Source organism: Mastomys coucha, unplaced genomic scaffold (genome assembly GCF_008632895.1).
Source record: "Mastomys coucha isolate ucsf_1 unplaced genomic scaffold, UCSF_Mcou_1 pScaffold15, whole genome shotgun sequence".
In the NCBI taxonomy this organism is placed as follows: domain Eukaryota; kingdom Metazoa; phylum Chordata; class Mammalia; order Rodentia; family Muridae; genus Mastomys; species Mastomys coucha.
This window is the reverse complement of record NW_022196897.1, coordinates 88,173,575-88,197,573: the sequence shown is the minus strand read 5'-3', so window position 1 is coordinate 88,197,573 and position 23,999 is coordinate 88,173,575. Positions and strand designations below refer to the sequence as shown.

General features: G+C 42.2%; 1 protein-coding gene across 3 annotated transcripts in view; it reads right to left on the bottom strand.

The window, feature by feature from the left end:
* Positions 1–201: 201 nt before the first annotated feature.
* The window catches only part of Slc1a2 (solute carrier family 1 member 2), a 126,704-nt gene continuing 102,906 nt past the window's right edge, over positions 202–23,999 (bottom strand). For 2 of the 3 annotated variants that reach the window (XM_031371160.1, XM_031371161.1), the window contains exons 8-11: positions 23,769–23,963; positions 17,927–18,061; positions 6,739–6,970; positions 2,643–2,795 (exon numbers count right to left, since the gene is read on the bottom strand). In XM_031371160.1, coding sequence (XP_031227020.1) covers positions 2,724–2,795; positions 6,739–6,970; positions 17,927–18,061; positions 23,769–23,963 — 634 coding nt within the window. In that variant the 3' untranslated portion in view covers positions 2,643–2,723. Of the gene's footprint in view, positions 2,796–3,471; positions 3,543–6,738; positions 6,971–17,926; positions 18,062–23,768; positions 23,964–23,999 lie in introns of all 3 variants that reach the window. The other variant, XM_031371162.1, reaches the window with a different exon arrangement.

The following is a 23,999-nucleotide window of genomic DNA, read 5'->3' as shown; positions in this document are numbered from 1 at the left end:
AGAGAGAGAGAGAGAGAGAGAGGAGGAGGTGGGGGAGAGAGAGGGAGAACTACACATAAAGGATTAATCATTATGGGCATTCAGATGTACGATGGCTCTATTAATACACACACAGTGCGACAGATACCCTATTTAGACTAAGGCTACTAGAGCACACTCTGGATCTGTTTATTTGATTTTGGGTTTCTTTTCAGCTTCCTGTACTTTTTCTAGGCAAGGGAATTCCCCAATGGGCATGGGAAGGCTTAACAAGGTCTTACAAAAGCAAGACACAGTACTATGCCAATTCCACCACATCCTAGATTTTTAGGGAAGTCTCCAATTGGATAAATTATTTATTTTTAATAAAATTTATTAAACTTTCAGATAAATGTGACTTTCTTAGCATATTCTCTCGAGACAATGTATGTAGTCAGCAAGACCTGACTTGTGAAGTAGTGTGCCTTTGTTCTCCTGAAAGCTCTGTCTTCTTTTCATAGGCTAACAGGACTGCTAAAAGAGAGCTGAAGACAAGACAAACTAGAAAGATTTTCAGGCAGAATGTGAGATGACAAACACGGTCATCCTGTGAGTGCTTTTGAGAAAAGGTTAATGTTCTAGTACCCAAGGAATTTTGCATCTTCTTGTACGGGGAGACTTGTTGTATGGAATGGCCTTCCCCCATCTCCCAACACAACAAAACCCAGCATGCTCCTAGATGCCTTGCCTAGATACACCTACTCAGCATAGACAAGCCCTGCGGTACCACTTACAGACTATCTAGAATAGTTCCACAGCTAAATGGAATCCCTTCGGCCCTTCTTGTCTTCTTTCAGGGATTCATTGCTGGTCACTGCTACCCTGTTCATTGTCCCTCAGAAGAATATAGAGTTCTGCCAGCAGATGTAGCAGTGCCCACCTGTGATCTTAGAACTGAGGCTGAGCAGTAGGTTTGAAGAGTTTGAAGCTAGTCTGGGATACATAGCAAGACCTTGTTTCAAAAGTCAAAACCTGAAACAGAACAAACTAATTCATTTAATACTGCTCAATAGTGATCCTTGTTTAAAAATAGTTAGGGTTTATGAGATAAAGCAACAGGAATCTCTTGCCTTTTGTATGTGTCCAAGCTGTCTGATTTGAAGGAGAGAAGTCGCAAGAGAGGCTAAAAGGAGAAGCCATGGCCCAGTGCCCTGCTTCAAAGCCATTGGGCCCTATTACTGCTTATGAACGTCTCCTCAGCTATACTTGCCTCAGAGGACACACATGCCCTGACTGATGGTTTGGGTTCCATCCCTCCTTCAAGTTGAATTTGTATTGTTTATCAGTGGGTTGAGTTCCCAGCTAACCGTTAAACCCAGGATCTTAGGAAAATACTGTATATTCTTCAACAGAAGATAATAATAGAGGCATTCACAATTTTAGCTTGCACAACCCATCATTAAGGATTCACTGGCCGCCTACCACAGGCAAACCATTGTGCTGTGTCAATTATATTATTTCTTCCTTCAGACTTTCACAGTCTCTGGAAATGATGCTATCTGGAAAGTTGTGTAGAGCCAATCTTGGTCCCCATTGGATGGACTCTATCATAGGAACCTTTATAGGGTTTTATATAGATGTTTGCTTTCTGTACCTTTCTCACCAAAGAGGTTTTATGTTTTGTGATAGTTTTCATGTGCTTTAATATAACAAAACACTTTCTACATATTAGATATATACCAAGATGACAGGAAAAGAGTCATAGCCAACGTGTGTCTCTTAATGTGAGGAAGCTAAAATGCTCAGCCATGTAGGCAGATGAAAATGATGGATGTGATTTAGACACTGAAAATATCTTTTGGTTAGGAACTCAATTGAGAATCTATGGGTGGAACACAAAACATAGATCAGATCAACACACTTGACTTCACTATGGTCTACAAGTGCAAGTCAAACAAAAGAGTTGGAATATCTAATTCTGGCTAAAATTCAGGTTGACTATGCTCCTTCACTTTCCTCAAGGTATACAGTGATAATATGCAAATAATTCCTAGATCATTTTCAAATTTGAAATTTCTCATTTTACACACACACACACACACACACACACACACACACACACATACACATGGAAAGGCATCGCCATGGCCTCTGTGGTCACCTGCATTTCAGAGTATGGATGCCCACTGAAACTCTGAAGCATTTTACTTAGACAGTGCACAAAAAGGTAAGTTGCCAGAGTTCCCCAAGCCAGAAGCTTTCAATCAATGCAGGTGCCAACTCTACAGGCTGGAGGGGAGGTACTTCTAAAAGCTTCAAGCAGAATCTTTTGTGTAGAACAAGGTGAGCCACAAACACTTTAAGAAATACAACACCATGTGTGCTCCTTGTCTCAAGTCCCTGGAGGGTACCACACTGCCTTCATCCTCTCCCCTTGGAAAAACAGCATCCACAGTTTTGCACTGAGACAATGGGAAGCTGGCAAGAACATGTCTTCCATTCAAAGTGGTTTCTCCAGCAGCATCCATTCAGACAATAACACAAGTAAGAAAATTAGACGGTTATGAAGCATTATTTGGCAAAGACACAGCACGGCGCCTATCATCATGGGTGTACACAGCTCCTCTACACCTCGGCTAACAGATTAAGTAAACATAGAAATATACGCATTTTTTTTCCTTTTGTAAAGGAAGCCTGTTTTAGAGCATCTTTTACCATAAGATACGCTGGGGAGTTTATTCAAGAATTGGCTGAGAATCAGGTCATTATTTTTCACGTTTCCAAGGCTCTTCCTCAAGACTGCAGTCAGCTGACTTTCCATTGGCCGCCAGAGTTACCTGAAAACAATTACCATCAACATCCAACTTACAGGCCATGAACCACAAGAAACACCACCCATGGGTCATGTGGAGAAGCACCAGATCCAAGTTTACAGTGTATGTGGAAACCATAGTTTTAAGTGGTATTCCCTTCAAAATTAGTTTTGAACCCATCTTGATGTTCAGCAGTGAATGGAGAGTTGAATTATCCATATTTGCCTGAAAGACCACAGATGCTCAGCAGTGCAGGGACAACTTCAACAATATTTTTAGGATTGTGGAATGTCTCACTACCCAAAGACCCATCACATACCACTGTAGTCCTTAAAATACAGTGAGTGCCATGTGCTACTCCATACAACCATACAGAAAGCAATTCAGAATTAGGCGACTACTTCTACTCATGCATATAAAAGGTTCAGTCACAGTGAGGCCAGGGGAATTTCATACGTGTTCAATCTTAATTACTGAAATGATGATGTTTTGGATCTACTGAATAAGTCTTCTTGGCTTTAGATATTAAAACGGGAAATGTTTGAAAGTGGGGGGATCAGCAGCAATGCATCCCAAATCATTTTGATGTAGACATTTGGGAACCTATAATTATATTCTGTTTTTCTGGCCCAGAGCCAATTGAACCTTTATGCAGGAGGGAAGTTCTCCCATTCACTTCTAAGCAGGTTTCCTAGCTTACCTTCTGTCTGTCTGTCCTCAAGGTCATGTGCAAACTTAAACCCACGACTGATATTCCACATAATGAAGAGACTGGATTTATGGAAGCATTAGGATATGGAGACATGACAAATGCAGCAAAGTTTGAAAGAAATCGGACCTCCTTTTAACCCAAGTGGAAATGAAACGCATGCATCAAGAGCATGCAGCATGCTGGGAACAGAGAGCCAGGTGCCCTTCGTGAACCATGCAATGAAAATAAAAACAAACTATTCATTCATCCAATTCACATTAGTACATGCTCCCCACCCTGTCCATACACTTAGAAAGCCCATGCAATTAGCAGCGATGGCTTACATGCTGTTACTCGGAGAATTAAAAGGCTATTGCAAAACTCCAAGCTACAGTTATGAAGAGACCAGCATGACATAACAATGCTTGAAAGTAATTAAAGTTTTGACCAGAGCTGCAGCAAACTGGTTTCCCCTTCAATAAACTTTCAAGAAAAACCACCAGAGACAGACTGGAGAAATCTGCCTAATCCTCGTGGCCTTGAATGTGCCTATTTGGCTCTTAGTGATCAATCACATCAATGGCAGTGCACAGCTATCAATCACAATGTGATGTCCTGGAAGAACCAGACAGCATGTGGGAGGTATTTATTTTTTGCTTGTAAATACTGGGGCCTATATTCCGCCTATATTCCAAAGTTAGCTGAACCTTTGCTCAACCTACAAAGCTGGAAGCTACTCCATAATCCATTCTACCCCCTCTTGTTCAGTCAAAGGTAGGACCTTGGCAAGAAGCATTGACTCTCTTCTTGCTGGGCTCTAAAAACTGGACCTAAAATGTGGTGATGGTGGGAGTTAACTAGAAAGAAGTTCAAAGAAATGAATACAATTGACCAAGATACTTCGGAAAAGGGTATGCATTTATGCACATAGCTCTGCCTGCCTCCTACATCAGTGACAACACAGGTAGCTGACTTATGAGTAAGAAGCCTAAGGCTAGGATCCCCTTCAAAGAGCTAAAGTCAATCACCTCACTAACAACACAAACCTCTAAGATATTTATAGAACCAATACACTCAGATCCGTTATCCTAAGGGCCTGTTCAGATTGAATATTGACCATCTAAGTGATAATTATTCTACAAGGATGCAGGAGGTTGACTGGGTAGTCAGTTTTATGGAGAAACTGAACAACTAGCTCTATAGAACTGTCCAATAAAAAGAAGGCTATGTAAGCAGGTCATGTAATCACAATGCTAGTGGGTTGTATTCAACAAATATTTATTGAGTGCCTATAACAGCCCAGACACTGTTTGGGAATTGGACATGATGATGAACGGAGACCAAGAGCACTGTTTACCACCTTGCTTTCTAGGGTCTGTGTTTCTCCCTCTACAGCTTGCAAAGTTTTGCTTTAAACACATAGTAAATAATCTTGCAATCCTTAAGAAATGAAAAATAATTAACTCTGAAATCCAAAACCATCTCCTTCCGTCTATGCTGTACTTTTTAAAAGACTGTCTCTAAAGTATTAAGAAGCCATTTGAGAAGCTCCCCCTACCCAAAGAAGCTCTCACCATTGACTAGAATTCATTTTACACATAACTGTGAAACAACAAAAAAATACATGTGGTGGTTTTACTTTGTCACATCCTATGCTTCCTTATATGACAATGATCTGACATAAAACCTTCTCTCTTGTATTATGCTGTATATTCTTGTTAGTATAACTCCAGTATATAAGTCAGGGTCTTATAGTTATAGGCACTCAGTAAATACTTGTAGAATGATCTAAACATGGGAGGAGGCAAGGGTAGGAGTGAGGACACACCACTAAATCATACAAGGCACACAATAAATGCTTGATAAATATAAGATAAAAATCATTCCATGAGAATGGTGACCCTTATTAATCCAAACTAACATTTCTGTGGAAAGGAACTTAACCCATTTACTTGAACATGAAAAGAAGTAGCGTTCCAAGAAGATGGATTATAGCCCCAAACACTCATCTGAAAAAATTTTAAATGGTAATCATTTTTTTTCTTGAGACAGGGTTTCTCTGTATAGCCCTGGCTGTCCTGGAACTCACTCTGTAGACCAGGCTGGCCTCGAACTCAGAAATCCATCTGCCTCTGCCTCCCAAGTGCTGGGATTAAAGGCATGTGCCACCACTGCCCAGCAATGGAAATAATTTTTGCCTTGTCAATTAATTAATTAAAGAGTAGTTTCTCCCCAGTTTGTAGCTGAGCTCTGGCTCTCATGTACTTGGACCCTCGGGTCCATTAGCACTCTAGACCTATGGTATACAGTCCGGTAGATGGAACTGTAGGCTATAACTCTCTGGCAGCAACAACGGTGCTACTTGGACTCAAGACTTAACCAAGGAAGAAAGATTAAAAGGTAGACGCGTTTGCTATAGATTCAAACTGGCTTCAGTTACTACACTCAGTCATTTAGCAAGCTAACCCTTCTCCCATCTGCCAGGGTTTCTCCAAGTTTGCATCACTCTGGTCACGACACTGTCTTTGTCAATTTCAAGTTAGATACAGTGAAGGTCAGCTAGAGCCCATCAAGCTTGAAGACTTGGCACCCAACAGCTTGAAGGAAAACCCAGAACACCCACACTGCAGGAGAACTGAAGTGTGTGATACTTAGCATTAAAAAAAAAAAACTTTCTGGATAACTGTTTTGGAGGACAATTATTCTTGAAACTGCATACCCATTTGGGATGCAAAATAAAAGCTGGACTACAACTTACCCCCCCACACACACATCAAAAAATAAATAAATAAATAAAAATAAAAATAAAAGGAAGACAGCCAATTAAACTTTTATATGAGCTTTTTAAAAAGCAATTTATAATACAGAGTAGGGAGGAATACTTGTGCTATATAAAGTCAGTGATATTTGGTCTACATTTTTTCTGACCCTTCCTTTGAGGAAGAGAATATCTGAAGGCCATCAAAGTTCTGACAACCATAAACTCTTGGCCTAAAGAGTGAAGAAAATTGACCAAATTAGAGAGGTGAAGTGGGTGTGGGAATCTGTTGAAACAAGCAACTGATTGGTCCATTTGGTGTCAGACTTGCTGATGTCCCACCATGCTGGATGCAGAGTGAGATGGTCTGGGCCCTACAGAAGCTTGGGTGACATGATTCCTTACAAAGCATGGTAAGAATGGATGCAAGGGGTTGTGGGTTGTTTTTTTTTTTTTTTAAGGAGTCCGGCATGCACTATTCATATGCAGGTCTCGATATCCAGGAATGGGAAAGGTACCTTGCACTCATCTATTACGACAGAGTTGTGTGCGGCATAGACACACTGATTAGAGTTGCTTTCCCTGTGGTTCTTCGTGTCGTCGTAAATGGACTGCGTCTTGGTCATCTCGATGTCTTCGTGCATTCGGTGTTGGGAGTCAATGGTGTCCAGCTCGGACTTGGAAAGGTGATAGACAATCCCAGCCCCAAAAGAATCGCCCACCACATTGACTGAAGTTCTCATTCTATCCCTAGGGATGAAAAGCAAAAGTTGAGTTAGAAAGGGCTCTTTCTATGAACCTAAGAAGAATATTTCAGAGTGCTGCGAGAACCAGAAAGTATCCAGAATAGCTTTCCTCCTCATGACTTAGGTTGCAAATTCTGTATTGAGGGAAAAAACGTTGTTAATAAGATAAAAAGGCAAAACAAAACAAAACAAAACTCGTCTTAGAAAATCATCACCAGGGAAGTTCACTGAGTCCTTCAAGGGAGCTGTGCTCTCCCACTGGAAAGCACAAGCTGGTTTGTGTGAAGGAGCCTTTATCGACATTTCCTACACCTCCAAAGTTCTATCAAGAAATGTGCTGGATACTGGCAGAGCCTCCAAGTAGAGGCTCACAGCCATCCATTGGATTGAGCATAGGGTCCCCAGTGAAGGAGCTAGAGAAAGGACCCAAGGAGCTAAAGGGTTTGCAGCTCCTTAGGACGAACAACAATATGAACTAACTAGTACCCTCAGAGTTCTCAGGGACTAAACCACCAGCCAAAGAGTACACATGGTGGGACTCATGGCTCCAGCAGCATATGTATAACAGAGGATGGCCAACTAGGTCATCAGTGTGAGGAGAGGCCCTTGGCCCTGTGAAGGTTCTATGCCCCAGTGTAGGGGAATACCAGGGCCAGTGAGTGGGAGGGGGTGGAATGGTGAGCAGGGAGAGGGGGGGGAGGGAACAGGGGTTTGTTTTAGTTTTATTTTATTTTTCTTTCTTATTTATTTATTTATTTATTTATTTATTTATTTATTTTGCAGGGGAGGGGAACCTGGGAAAAGAGATATTGTAAATAAAGAAAACATCTAATAAAAAAAGTGATTAAAACGAAAAAAAAAAAGAAATGTGCTGGAAAGCCACTAGAGAAGTAAGTCAGTAAACAAATAAGTCACTGTGAGAGTAAGAGACAGGAGATGAGGTAATGCTATTACCAGGAGAGCCTTATCTCCTTCCATTCAAATTCTATGAATATGACTAAGTCACAGGGAGAGTGGAAATGTTAATTTTAAAATTAGAACAATGACCTATAATAAAGCCTAGTTGTTGTGATGAAATCTATCTGTCATTAAGAGGTGGAAATGATGAAGCGGCACTAGGAGGAGCCTGGCGTGTCTCCCTTGTAAGTCCAGCTGTCCTGATTTCAACCAGGCACATATTCCTATGGTGCTGGGGGATGGGGTGTCAAGTGATCAGAGCTGAACTTGAACTCTTGGGTGTGCCTCTGCTTTTGATTGCACTGGTCCTTCTTCTGCTCTTGAGAATCTGGCTGAGGTGAAGTGTGGTGAAGTCTGCACCTAAATGGAGAATTAGGCTTGAAGACATTCACATCACTTGGAGTTGATGGTTAAGAAGTCCCAGCATAAGTGTCCAAAAAAGAAGCCCAGGGCAGACATTAAGACAAGGTGTTACATAGTCAGGTGGGAGTAAGAAAGCTCACTGTGCTACTGTACATCAGGGTCACTAGGACAGCAGAAATTTACCGTGCACCTCAAAGAGAAAAGAAGGATGGATGTGGGGACTACTTATCATAAAGAAATTATTCCTGAGAAGACATACATATTTAACTCGATTAAAGTACTACACATGCATCAAGATATTATGGGGTGCCTCTAATATATATAATTGTGAGTTTTATGTTTTAAAACATAAACTTATATGCATTATTTTATATACATCAGCTAAAATAAATGCCTGGGATGTAGCTCAGAGAAAAAGGACTTATCTAGTATGTGCAAGGACTTAGGTTTTTACCCATAGCACCATAAGGAAAAGAAAATCAAGGAATGGATTCCTGAGGCTGCCTGGCTCACACTCAAGTTTGATCCTGCTGGAAGCTCTGAGCATCTAAATATTTGTGGGCCTTCTTAAAAATGAAATAACAAACACGGCCAATGTACAGGGTTGTTATGACAGTAAAACAATATAAACAAAATGCTTATCACAGTTTCAGGCACTTACTAAAACCCATTTAGAAAAGCTATCTAACCTGATTATGAGGTACATATAGTATTACTATAAGTTTTTGCAGCCAATTCAAATGTATTTTGGCAGTTTCTAGGCAACACATCCAAACATGACTTATTAAGCTACTGTCTCCCCCTGAAAACATTAACCCTGTTTTTACTCCAGCTCTTACAATAGGCAGAGTGTGGCAGACAATGCCAATTACCCCCTTGAGCCCACAGAAAAAAGAAGGATCTGTAGGTTTTAGTAACAAAGAGACTATTGTTGATGCACTGAGAGCAGTTTAAAAGAACAGAACCTGGCTCTTGCAAGTGGTGTGACAGTTGTGAGGAGTCAGGGAAACACTATGGATGTCTATATAAAGCACCTCTTCCACGAAGGAAAGCAAAGAAAAGGAACAGTTGCCAGCAGAGACAGAGAATGCGGAAAAGGATTTCTGGGTTGTGTTTATTTTGAAAGTGAAATGTGTGAAGGTGATTACATAGGAAAAGAAGCCCATGGAGAAGGCAGGACCAGAGGGTCAAAGACATGATGATGATCTCTGGATCTCTGGCAGTGCCTCCTGAACAGATTTGAGAGGATGGCACCCGAAGAGCAAGGGCAGTCATAATTTTGCAGGGTGACTTGATTCTATCATTATTGAAGAGGGAAAGTTTATGGAAACAGTTCCTCTGGAGTTTGTATGCATTAAAGGATGACATATATTAAAGGATATATGTCAAACAGCAAGAATCCAACCGAGATCAAGTCCCATCCTGCCACCCTCCTCTGCCGTTATGCATCCTGGGAAAATTCACAACTTGCCCAGTCAGGAGATCAATCATGGCTATTCTGGTTGGATTTTTTTTTTTTTTTTTTTTTTTTGTCCCCAGGGAAAAAAAACTGCAAAGAGAAAATACTGCAAAGAGAAGAAACTTCTAAACCACCAGGGAAATGTTTTACTGACTCTAGGGAAGTACAATTTTGACCCCAAGAAGAATATGAGAATTTCTGTTTCATACATTGAAACTTTTCCATAAGCAGATAACTTTCACTTTCTATCAGTTTCTCCTGACCTCTTGGGAAAGTCTAACTTTCATGATGACCTCAGTAGTAGAGAGGGAAAAACAGGGGGTTGTGGGGGTAGGGGAGATTGAGAAGAGAAGAAAAGGAAGAAAAAGAAGAGGAGAGGAGAAGGAAGGAAAGAGCTAAAGAAGAAATGATAAAAAAATAAATAAAAGGAATAGATTTGTTGAAGCTACCTCTGGGATTCTGTCTGCCAGGATGGCAAGAAAGTAAAGGAGTTGGAAGCAGAATCTTGCATTTGATGAATCCACTGTAAATGGCTCAGCTCTTCCTTATGGGCTGGCAGGAACCAAAAACAAGGTGGAGCTGAACAGTCCTTCACACCAATCACTGGGGCTGGCTTCTTTGAAGAAAACTAACTGCCAAGGTAGTCTGATTCTTTTCTTCTCTTAGTCCAAGTCCTCTGGCAGGGAGATGAGAGACCGTCTGTAGGTCTGAGTTCTCACAGCTCATCTGAGTCTTTGTCATGTGCTGAATCCTGTGAGATGATTGTTGTTGCAGATGTAAGAGAACCAAATGCTCAGAGTGTCAGAACGTATCCAAGTAGAATCGAAGCATAATGCACGTTCTCAGAGGGCAGGGTGCCAGAATGAGGTACTGTCTTTAGGAGCTCTGTGTGGCAGCAACTGGTCACCTAGGGTTCCTAACCTGGGGCTGGGATGCTACCATGGCTCTAACAGGCAGGTTAGTTAGCTCTTCCTATACAGCATTCTCACTTGTCAGAGTCAGACCAATACCCATCTTAGGGAAGATAATAACTGCTCAGGGGCTCTCCACAAAACCCTTTGCATATGAAAGGCTGATGAGGCACCAAACAAGTGTCATCCCTTCAGCTGCTCGTGGGATTGCTATTATTAGTCAAGTGGGGAGTTCACGGTCTTCATTTTCCCCACCAGATGCACACTCCTCATTTTTCACCTAGCACTGTTGGGATTTCTTGAGCACACAACATCTGGTTGTTGTTTTGAAAGATCTTTACTAGTGTGTAAGCTCTCTGAATACAGAGATCATGTTTTATAGTTTCTATGGAAGAATTGGATCCAGGACCTTCCACAGATATCCAAATCCATGGATGCTCAAGTCCCTTACACCAAATGTCCTAACATTTGCTCATAACCTTCAGGTGTCTCCCCATACACTAAATCCCCTCTAGATCAGTCTAAGTCCCTAATACAGTAGGGACACTACTTAAGCACCTGCGCTGTATTGTTTTGAGAAGACTCGTAAGTCAAAAATGTCTGTACATGAATGGTTCAGATGCTTTTTTTTTTTTAAATGATTTCTATCACACTTGGTTAAATAAGAGAACACAAAAGCCAGAGAGAGTTGTGAGCAGTCAGCATGGTCTGGGGCAGGCTGGGAGACTTAGGAGGCAGAGAGGAGCAGGGGCAGGAGCAAGAACAGAATGGATCCTTCATTTGGATTAGAAGCAGAAGAACTGAAGAGAAAGAAAGGGTTGTTTGTTTAGCAAAACATCTGGCAGGATTTGGACAGTGAAAGGCAAAGTTGCAAGCATCATCCAAGAGGAGGAGAGAGTCATAGGCTCCAGAAGGAACCAGGTGGACAAAGAGCTGGGAAGAGGCTCAACGAGAAGAACAAGAGGACTCACCCAGACAAAAAGACTGAATAAAGTTTTCATTGCTGGGGCAGGCTCAGCAGTTACAGGCCTGTACTGCTCTTTGCACAGGACCTGAGTTTGATTCTCAGCATCCATATGAGGCAACAGCTCACAACTGAAACCCTACTCTGGACCAGGAAACCACACTCACATGCACATCCCTACACAGAGACCCATATACATAAGTAAAAATAAAACAAACTCTTTTTAAAAAAATAAATTTCTATGCTGATATATCATAACTGTAATTTTAGGATTCAGAGAACACTAGACTCAACGTCAGGTGAAAGAGACTTTCCATTTCATTCTCTGACTCTTCTTTTGTGACATATTAAAGATAGCATTGCTTTTCAGACTGAGGCATCCACCTACCCTCTGGATCTACGATTGCCTTGCCTTGGGCCAGAGGTCCACGGGTTGGAAGGGGAGGGCTTGGTGGAGTGTGGATCACAATCCATAGTGACATAGATATACATTGGAGATAAGATAAAAAGGATATGAGGAAAACTCTGTATGCACGGAAAATAAAATCCAAAGAATGACATAAACATAAAGCTTATAGAGTCTTCAGAGAGATAGTGGATGTAGGAGTTGGTTTTCTTTTTAACCAGGAAGGGAGTGGAAGCTAAGTAAGTTTTGTATGTATGTATTGTGGTGGTGGTGGTGGTGGTGGTAGTGTGCGAGAGCATGTGCATGCATGTGGGTATGCATTTAAAACATTTGCACATGGACTAAATAAGGATCTGAGAACCTATCTTCTCATGCCTACAATACCTAAGAAATATCCAAGTTGTCACTATTTGAATTATATATTGGTCATTTCATAGCCATTAAAAATGGTAAATTATATCTCTTAGTTATAACTATGTAGGGCATGTATTATTAGACTCTTTATAATTTGCTGTAACTTTTAAATGAATCAGTGCTACGTGATCAGAGCAATGTCTAACACTTAACTCACTGACAATGTAATTTCACTGAATGGGTGTATAAACTGGCAATAGCCACTCAATATACATGCTTAGATAACTGGATTCTGGGAGATCCTGGCTGATCAGACATTCCTTCCATACTCCATCCAGCTCATTTTTCCAAGAATTAAGATCCCTGGACTCCATCACCAGTACTACTTGGGAACTTGGTAGAAATGTCTGTTCTTAAACTCCATCCCAGACCTCTGGGATCCACATCAGAATAATTGCAGACTAAGTTTGAAGATCAAATCTCTGCTCCCTCCAGAGAGGGGCACTAACACAGAGTGTCTGTGGGGTGGGGAGTATTTGGGGTATCCCTTTAAGATGTCATCTCAGTCATACCTACCCCTTACTTGGCAAACATGAGTCCAGGAAAGATGTCCCTAAGAGTGTCATATGAGAAGTGGACCACACATCCATGTTGCTGTCACCGTGTGTGGCTTTTCCTTTCTGAATCTTAACGGGCCCAGGAACTGATCATCTGTCTCTGGTATCAGTATTATTTCAGTTTTCCTTTAGACTCCCCTCCTTATTATCTTCCCATAGTTTCTTATAAAGATCTGAGTTTTGATACAAAGGGTTTCTTGGAGAAACCCATCAGGATATGGGCTAAGTATTAACCAGGCCCACCTTTCCCAAACTTCAGGACTTGGGCATTGTGAAATGCTCTAGAACCTAAGTTTTTACCATGACATTTATAGACAAGGAATCTAGGGCTTAGCAGGCTGTAATGAGGCTAGACTCCAGCAGTTGGCAAACATTGTGACACATTAAATGTCACTGCAGCCTCTGTTTAGTTTTAAATGGGAAAAAATGCTAGCGTTATGAAAAGCTTACAGACTTTGCCTAAAGAGGAAAAAAACTCACCCCATTCGCTTTCTCTCTACTCTTCCGAGATCAGCTACTTTTCTGAAGAACAGCCAGCCTCACCTTGCACCCATATCTCAATCCAGCTCCATTCCCACTTGCATACCACTGAGCGTCAAAGCTCAAGCGCTTGTTTCTAGAACCATCACTGATCTGGAGAAGGTGGCATCAGTACTGATTCAAAGCAGCCCTAGCCCAACCCTGATGCCCATCTACACAAGATCCCCCATGCTTCCTTCTTTCCTTCTTGATCACATGGCTTCAGCCCCTCTGAGACCAAAGCCTTGGAACAAGAAAAAAGCTTTTCATTGGTCGTCTTCTTTCCCATTCCAGCTCAGGACTGTTTGTTTTGTTGTTTTGTTGTGTTTTGTTTTGGTTTTTGGTGTGATTTTGTTAGGGAAATTAATCCTGATGGATCATCAGGGCTTTTTGTTGTTGTTGGTGGTGGTGTTCAGCCTACTCCTTCCTGCTGGCATACTGCAGTCATACAGTTAGGACACCATCTTCTATACAAGTGTGAGTATTCGAGCACCTGCATTGTGTGATCAGAGAGGACCCAACCCTTCGTTTCCATTTGCTAACATTTAGGTCAAATGTAAATAGTCTTCAATATTTCATGAAGTGATTCTCTTCCAACAGGCTTGAGAGCAGAAGGCTGCCAAGAAATCCAGGGCTTGCAGTGGCAGATTTGCTGGGGTTAGAGAACTTGAATTTTAAGAGTCCCCAAGGCCTTGATCCTACTTTATTGTCCCCTATTTAGGTTACTGGTTATATTTTAATTCTGGAGGGAAAAAATAAACTAAGCATAAATAAAAGGGTCTTTGGTTCTTATTACATAGAATCAGGGATGTCTTTGTCCATTTGAGGGACTGTAACAAAATACTTGAGACTGGAAATATATAAAGAACAGAAATTGATTTTCTTCTTAGAGGCTGAGAAGTCCTAGGTGTGGCCAATCTGTGCCACCAGATGCTAGAAGGTAACAGGACAAAGCAAGAGGAAAAGGTGATGGCACCAGTGCCACGCTTCCTGGAGGGAGCAGATCTTAAAGTCCTACCTCTTAATTTTGTTAAAATGAAAGCAAGATACTGACTATTCTTTCTGTTTTGTTTGTTTGTTTTGTTGTTTTGTTTGTTTGCTTGTTTTATTGAGACCAGGCTTCTTTATGTAGCCCTGGCTATCCTGGACCTGAATCTGTAGACCATGCTGACCTTGAACTCACAGAGATTACATGTCTCTGCTTCCCAAGTGCTGGGATTAAAAGTGTGTGCCACCATGCCCTGCCAGACACTGGCTTTTCTGATTAACAGTTTCCTCATCTAATACACACACCATAGAGCTCTTCAAGGGTGAATGAAAAACAGATGCAAAGATGCTGCTATACCTACCAAATATCCATGTCTTTTCCTAGTTCTGGAAAAGTGAGTTTCTTGCCACTCAGAAATATTGGGATTATAATGAAGTGAATGCTCCACCCATATACGTTTAAAAGATAATATTTTTTTGTGTGCATCCACGTGTACATGTGTACATGTACAAGTGTAAGTGTGTATATTTCTGGGTGTGAAGATGTATATGTGTGTGGAGGGGTGACATGCCAGAAATCAACCACAGCTCTCAGCTATCTTTCATCAAATACTATCTACTTTGTGAGGTGCATCTCTCATCTTTCACTGGCCTGGAACTCACTAATTTGGCTAGGCTGGTCAGCCATGAGACTGTCTCCGCCTTCCCAGTTCTGGGGTTACAGTTGTGCACCACTATGCCCAGCTTTAAATTTATTTATTTATTTATTTATTTATTTATTTATTTATTTATTTATTCATTCATTCATTCATTCGTGTGTGTGTGTGTGTGTGTGTGTGTGTGTGTGTGTGTGTGTGTGTGTGTGTGAAATCTGTGTGAATGGGTGCCACTGCACATACGTTGAAGTCAGAAGGCAACCTTATAAAGGTGGTTCTCTCACTAAACCTTGCTGGCTCACAGCTGCTAATTTTGGAGATTGAACTCAGGTCCTTAGGCTTGCAAGGCTATCCACCCACCCCACCCCCATCCAGCCATGAAAAGATGAGTTCTAATGGCGGATTTCAAGCTTCAGAAACAAGTCCAAGAAAAGATGAGGCAATGGAGTTGCAGCAGGACAAGAGACTCAACTGTAGGACCTGAGGAGGTTCAAGAGACACAGAACTGGGAGAGAATGAAAGCAACAAGCAACAGTGGAAGGGGATGGAACGTGAACAACTTCCTTTGTCACTTTTCTTGTGAGGTTAGTGTCAGCATACTGACACTATATCCTTGGTCCCCAGACACGGTCAGTGGTTTTCTTTTCCCTTGATCCTTTTCCGAATCCATCTCTAACCTCACCTTTGTCTTCTTTATTCCATTCCCTCCTCATCCTTCCCACCTGCACCACTCATCTCACAGCCACCTCATCTGAGCAGATGGCATGGTCTGTTGGTGCTAACACAGGGCAAAGAAAAACAAAGCAAAACCAAACCAAAGCACAAGTTATCAGAGAAGATCCTCCTATGTGAGAGGCTGGCAGAAACAGACATGAAATCTCAGTCACGTCATCTCCACAACACAGTTCGGATGATGAACAAGCAAGCCAGGCCGTGCTATGGCTTCCCAGCTGCCCTGGGGGTTTGAACACATTATGCCCACAGAACCTCTTCTTGCTCCAAACCTAGTCCCCACTGCTTGCACCAACACCAGGCACAAAAGATAAAGAGGCCAGGCTTCTTTCCAGCCATTCCCCATGCTCTTTGTCCTTCAGGCTTTGCATTTTTGGAAGAGTTGGGGTATGGAGGAGTTAAAACAGTGAGTCCATAAAATGTGGCTTCTTCCTCCCAAAACTTATGCTAATCAAAACATTGGCTCACAAGACAGTTTTTGAAAAGGAAGTGCAGACATTTTGGCCTTCTGTCTCTGTCAGTACTTGTCACCGTGTACCTCTGAAGTTAAGATCCGTGGCACTGTCTAAAACTCTGTCACTTAACTCCAAGAGTGGACATGACCCATTGGCATGATTCTCAAGGTACAGCAGTGTCCTCACAAGGGCCTTTAGAGGAGCTCCATTCTTGTCTCCTTGCTTGGGGGATGATCTGGGCAGGCTTTCCCACTGTTGTGAATGGGCTATGGAATCTTTTATGCTACAGAATGTTCTTCACTAGGATATGCAGTCAGGCTAAATGCATAGTCAGAATCAAGCTTCCCTCCATGGCTTCCAAAAGTACTGTCCATCTTACCTCACCTTCCTTCACTTAAAAGACACATTGTTTGCTGTCCCAGGGCCTTTGTACAGATGGCTTGACAGGGAAGCAGGGTTTCTCCTCCACCTATGTATCTCTGGGCTTCTCATCAGTTATATCTGAGCATAGCTCTCGCTGCCTTCTGAAGATTCAACCTGACCACGAACAAGAATGTGATGGAATCCAGAACCAAACTGACCCAGAGTCAAATCTCTGGGCCCATTCCTGAGTCCAAGCCTCAATGTTCTGACCTACAATATGGAGACTTTCAGACTTTCAGACTAGTAAAGCTTGTTATAGGAGCTGACACACAGTGCACACTCAAATTCAGCAACTACTTCTACTGTTTTCTGATAGTCTCTGTTTGCCCTTCCATCTTAGACTGATATAGATAACTTTCCATTACTGTGGATAACATACATTTCTAACTGTATGTTATCTTAAAATACTCTTTATTTAATTGAAATCGATGTATGTTAAAATGTACCCATTTATTTAAATACCACGCGACAAGTTTTAACAAATATAAACACCTGTGAATGTGGGACATTTCCATCATTCCTCAGTTTTCCTTGTACCATGAGGCCAGGGAACCCCTGATCATTTTCTACTGCTGTGGCTATAGTGTCTTTCCCCAGAGCTTCCCGCAGACTCAGTTAGAGTTACTTTCATGCACATTCTTTTCTATCTGGCTCCATGCACTCAGTAGGATGTTTGGAGATTCTCTGCAGCTTTCATTAGTTGGATCGTTAACAGCTATGGTTTTTTTCTGAGACAGGGACTCGCATAGCCCAGGCTAGCCTCAGAACTCACTGTGTAGCCAAGGATGATCATGAATTCCTCACCATCCAACCGTACTTCCCCAGTGCTGGGATTGCAAGCATGAATCATGCTGCCTGGTCTATGCGAACACTCTACCAACTGAGCTATATCCCAAGCCCCTTCTCTTTGCTAGATTTTACCTTTGTGTTATGATTTATCTGATTCCCCCACTAGCCTAGAAGGCTCTAAAATTACTTTTAAATTCTTTGGTCCTCCTGGGTAGACATAATAACCTTTGTAGGAGAAGGAAGAAGAGGGGCACATGGAAATTGGCTAATGTCTTATTGCAATCTTATCAACTGTCCACCCCTGGAATCCCCAATATTGGGGATCCCCACTCTCAATCCTCAGAAGAACCCAAACCATAGGCACTTACAGCAGCCAGTCCACCGCCACCAGCAGACTGATATCCTCGGTCGGCAGGCCCACGGCTGTGAGAATGAGGAGCATGGTGACCAGCCCAGCGCTGGGAATACTGGCTGCGCCAATGCTCGCCAGGGTGGCTGTGAGGCTGCAAGGACAGAAAAGCCCAGGTCACAGGAAGAGAAAGGGTCTTGGCAATCATAGAGATATTTTAAAAAACAGTAACAACAACAACAACAACAAAAACCCTTCCAATTTTCCTCCAGACACTAAAAATCCCTTCCTCTTTTTCTCCAGGGAATGAAGAAATATGAAATACTAATACCCAGGAACCAAGGTCAACAATGATGGGCACGTATAAATTCACAGATTGGAGTTACATCCTTGGCATGGTACCCAGTTAGTCTAATGTACACAGGACTAAAGCAGGTGACATTCTAAAAGCAGACATGGAGGTATTAAAGATGTAGAGATAAATCACCCTCTCCCCACCTCTGGGAACACAAGTGCACTCATTTCTGGTTATGCTTCCATGAGTCTGTGGGGAACCCAGTTCTTCAGACTATGTGGCAATAGTCTGAGGAGGTCATTGCCAATGTCATCCTGGGGACTTGGAATAGAAAATTTCCAGAACCAACTCATCAGGGGAAGCAAACAACATATTTCAAGATACATTCAGTCTCACTTGCCTGGCCCTTTCTCCAGAGGCTGGGAAATGCATTATTCAGAAAGAGGATGCCACACAATGGTTATGGAACAACTTTTCTCTCTTTCCATCAACTTTTCAAGCAATGTTAGGAGCATACCTGGTATCATTTTGAACTCTTTCCCCAGAGTTTAAAGTTTAATCTTGGGTTCAAGTGTCCTGTCTACATACCAGAGGGTTTCTGAGGCTTGCCAACTGGCAGTGGCTTTTCTCATCTTTGTCTATTATTTTGCAGAAGCAATCATTTCTTCTTTTTATTTATTAACTGTTTGTGAGTGTGTAGGTTAGGGTGTACATGTACATATTAGTGTGTGTGTTGTAGAGACCCGAGGACAATCTCTGATGCTATCTATCCTCAGATACCATCCACCCTCTTTGAGGCAGGATTTCTCACTGTGTTAGAGCTCACCAGCTAGCAGCTGTGTCCTGGGTATCTGCCTGTCTCTCCACTCTCCATGTTAACATCAAACACACTTGCCTCCATACCTGGTGTTTTTAGGTGGGTTTTGAGATCTAGCTTGGGTCCCTGTGTTTGACAAGCAAGCCATATTCTAAGATCTGGTGCTGTCACTTCTGAATAGAACCTTCTTCTGAAAATTGGGCTCCCTTGTGACTTGTGTGTCCTGAAACAATGAGGGTTGCCTGTTTTGCATTAAAATATTTCTAGAGCAGGCATTCGGATACCAAACTTCAGGCTCTCGGGAGGTTTTGGCCAAGTGAGGCCATCACTGTGGCCCAGCCTAGAGTCCCAAGACTTGTAACTGAGACCAACTTGAAGGTCCCTGGAGCTCCAAGGGATTGGCATGTTCGTTTTATTTTGCTACCCCTTTCAGGTTTATTGCATGCCTAGGTGCCTGCAATACATATCATGTCTGTGCCCTTTCCCTGTCACACCAGTCTGGAGTTGATATATTTCAGAGAACTCCATGTGAGACAGCAGATACAGTGTGTAGCAGCTTTTTGAAGTTAAGCAACCTAAGATCAAATCCTAGCTCTACCACTTGCCAATAGCATTCACAACTTTGGGCAACTGCATTTCTTTGTATCTTGACTTCCTCATCCGTGCAAAGGATAAATGAGGGTTTCTCTTTCATGTGGTGGCCAGCAGCTTTTAGGGACCAATAAGTACATGGGCTCTTAAGAGAGGTAGGGCGTATTACAACCCTCAAGCCAAGTAATCTGGCATTCTTATCAGGAACCCAAGGACAAGGTGAGACAGCTGTGGGAACGAAACTTTCCTAAAGTCCCAGACAGCCAAGACTCTTCATCAGCTTGTCCCCAGTATTGACAGAAAGGAAGAGGGGATTCCCAGGTTCCAGTCATCCTTAGCCTTGGCTGTTTGGTTTTCAACGTGGGTTGCTTTGGTCATGAGTCACTCTTACAAACAGTGTGAAAATTCTTGTTAGGAGTAAAATATTAATAACTTTTGCCCCCTATGGACAGTATTATTTAGAAAAATTCTCAGCCTGCTCCTGGTCCCTTGACCCATTCTGCCTTGTCTGGGATTCCATTCCCCTGACTGGCTTCTCTAGAGGCAGGCTGCTGGAGGCTGTGCCAAGCTTAATGTACACAACGTCAAAGCAGAACCTCACAGTAACCGTGAAAGGTACATAAACAGCTTCTTTCACCATGAGACAACCAGGGATTTGATGGGTCAGGTAACTTAGGGTCACACAAATTCAATGTGGTCTTCTGGGATTTGAATACCCCTCTGCTTGATTCTGCTACATGCTGTCTCTTGATGACCCTGGAAGTTCTATAACTTAGTAAATAGACAGAAAGCTCTTGGTCATTGTACTACTACATGAGAGAGAAGAGAGCATGAGGATTCACACAGAGCACAGCATAAAACTAGACTTGGCTATCTTTTCCCCAGATATATTGCAGGCAGAGAACTGTGCATATGACATTCAGGTGCCTACGTAAGCAGAACCTTCAGATGTCTATAGTTAAAGAGAACTTGGCTAAATTCACCCAGAATTAAACATATATAAGTAGCCTGATCCTTTGCTCAGTGAAATTTCCCAACAGTAGCATTGTTACTACAAAAATGAATTCCAAGTAGATGGAATTATATAACACCACTGAAATCCCAGTCTCTCAGTCACCGTTCTGATTCTAATCCCATAATATGCACTGAAGGGTAAGCCTGGTTGCTGTCAGGGCTAAGAATGAAAGGACATAAAGCTACCATTGCTTGGCCAATGGCTTCATTAAGTCAAGAGTTTTGACTCGTGGGAAGTTGGAAGTCTCACGTGATATCTGTTTGGACAAGATTCATGGTTCATACTTAGATCTGAAGCAAGTCTTCCATCCTGAGTAGCTTGTGGCACTCACTGTGTCACAGCTACTTTCTCATTTCAGATTATAGGACAAGGTTATATTTTATTGAATGTCACTGGTAGGAACAATTCCAATTGCTCCCATCTACTGATATGTGATATGTGCCACATACGAGGCTCCTAACCACCCTGATTCTGTGATTACTGACCTCATGGTACAGATGAGGCAATGGAGGTTCTACTCTAGCATATACAGTATGAGGTGTTCGTGAAGGTCAAATAAATAAATGTACAAAGGCAGCTCAATAGCACTCATTATACTGGAGGCAATGTGGCCCACATTTAGGTAGCCTGGGTTTCAACCCTACTGCACCACTAATAGACATGATCTTTGGCAAGCTTTTCCTTCCTTCATGTTTTTTAGTCATCAGATGAGGTGGACAGAACACAATATCCATTTTTCTAAAGCCACCCCCAAAGACCACACATTAATAGCCTCAGTAAGCAAAATAATATATCAGAATTTTGGAACCTGAATTTTAGCCAGCCTCTAGATTGCTGGGTTGTCTGAGTCTCAGTTTCCTCATTTGCCAGGTGAGGCGGCTTCACGGGGCATCATTTGTATTTCCAGATCATGAGTTAAATCTGGCGAGGTTTCATTTTCCTTGTTTTCTTACTTAGTTGTTCAGCCAAGCTCTGATGTGTATGGAATGCTCATTAAAATCTTCTGGAATGGCCATCAGGAAGGAACTGGTAACCCAGCAAAAAATAACTCCAAGCTGGCTAAAAGGCTCCCAGATAGACAAATGAGACACAGCCCTGACACCACGGATCCTTTGGAGTATTAACTCAAAAAACACTGAGAATTTTCAGTGCTAATTCTGAGTACAGTGTTCCAATAACCCAACATGCAGAGAGATCAGAAAGAAATAAACAGCATCTCTTATGAGCGACACCTAAGGTGACCCTAAGACCACCAAAGACCTCCCTGAGAATGAGCTGATACATAAGCTGTGGGCCAGACAGACACCAGCTGTCACCGGCATTTCTAAAGTAGAGGAGAACTATATTGTTCAGGGTTTTAAGGGAGGAAAAAGCCACTGTACGAATCTGGACACAAAGGATATGGCCTCTTCTTCATGTGCAATGGAGATAAGACCAACGAAAGTGCTATTCTAAGAGCTTCCTTTGAGTTAAAGTCAGGAAGGAAAGAGTACAGGATGGAAAGATATTTGCCAAAGAGTCATTGACAACCCTGAAAATTAGGTCTTGCATATAAACACCTCTAGGCTTGTATTGCTGCTCCTTGAAATGAGGACAATGGGCCATCCTTCCTTTTCAGACTGCTGGGAATGTCTGAGGGAAGCCATGAAGAATGCTTAGGGGCATCACAGGACTGGAATTGTTCTCATTTGAGAAGCTGAAAGTTATTTCCCTGTCAACCTCATCAATTCTCTGAATGAATCAGTCAGGCTGGGATTATTATAGTTCTTTGGAATTTTCTTTTGCCAGCAAGTACATTGATTATACAGACTGTGATCCACTTATCCCTTGTATTTACTGATCTCATAGAACCTGAGAGAGAAAGAAAATGTAATTCACAACATCCCAAAGCTATAACTTTATATGTCTTACAACAACAGGGAGTAGATAGTAGGTGACCAGGCTGGGTCTGGGTGATAAGGCGGGGGGGGTGTGGCCAGTAAATGGAAAGCACCTGTCTTAAAAGACATTAACATTCTAATTGTTTTACAGCATATTACAAAGCAAACAGCAAGGCTCTGGGCTTGCTTCAGCCCACCAACTGCCAATTCACAGTCCCCAGTTCTAAAGACCTTCTTCATTTGTAGATGAGGACTTTGAGACTCTGAGAGTGGGGGAGAGATGTACCTCCTGTGGGACCAGGAGGTAGTTCATTGATGTTTGTTTGTTTGTTTTGCTTTGTTTTTCTTCTACTTTAATTAAAGGCAGAAACTGTCTAGTGATTCACCAGAAGCTCCTAGTTGGAGTGGACACGACGATACTAAAATGATGTTCTGGTATAGTGTCAGTGAGCGGTTTGGAGACTGAAGCTTTCAGTGACTCTATCTACAAATAAGATCTGAGTTTATGGCGAAGCAGCTCATTTTAGATGAGCTCTCAGGTCAATGTTCTCAATTAAAAAAATAAATAAATAAAGGCAGAGAGTAAACAAAAGCTTTAGTGAAAGCAGAACTGTGTGCCACTTTATTTACACTCAAATACTCTATGTTGTACCGAGGAATCTTTATAGTTCATCCTGTGCCTTGGAATAGTGAAAGAAGCATTTTTAAATATTAATTTGGCATGTTTATGTGTATATACATACAGTACATGTATAGATTAGAGGGCAACTTAAAGGAGTTAGTTGTTTTTTGCCATTATATAGGGCCTCAGGGTTAACCATCTGGTGGCAAGCACCTTTTATCCACTGAACTATCTCACCTACCCAAGAAGGGAACATATTTTAATAACAGAATAATTGGACCCAGAATAAGTAAAAGTCACCCCAGCCACGGCCATGCCAGCCTATGAGTAAACCACGATAAAGCCTTGGATAAACCACAATACTTCCCACCTTGTGTGATGGATGAGCATAGAAATAACTGTACGGCCAAATTTATGGGTCTGTTAACAGTCAAATGGGATCTGGGCTCCAGTGGGCATGTGCAATACATACAGATGGGACTGAGCCACTTTCCTTCCTGCTACAGTCTTCTCTCTTTGAAGTCTGCCAGTAATTCTTTCACTAGAGCTGAAACTCATGGAGCTTCTGTCAAGTGAGAGTGGTAAGACGTGGGACCTGGGGCAAAGGGTGTCTCTGTTTCCTCTGCGTGCATGTCACTCACCTGACAGTCACAATCTGACCTCCATCCAGGATGACCCCATTCATCTGGGCTATGAAAATGGCTGCCACAGCCTCGTAAAGGGCTGTACCATCCATGTTAATGGTCGCGCCGACTGGGAGGACGAATCTGGTCACACGTTTGTCAATCCCTAGATTATCTTCCAAGCAACGGAAGGTGACAGGCAAAGTTCCAGCACTAGAAGTGAGAGAAGAGGAGAGGGAGGGGGAGGGG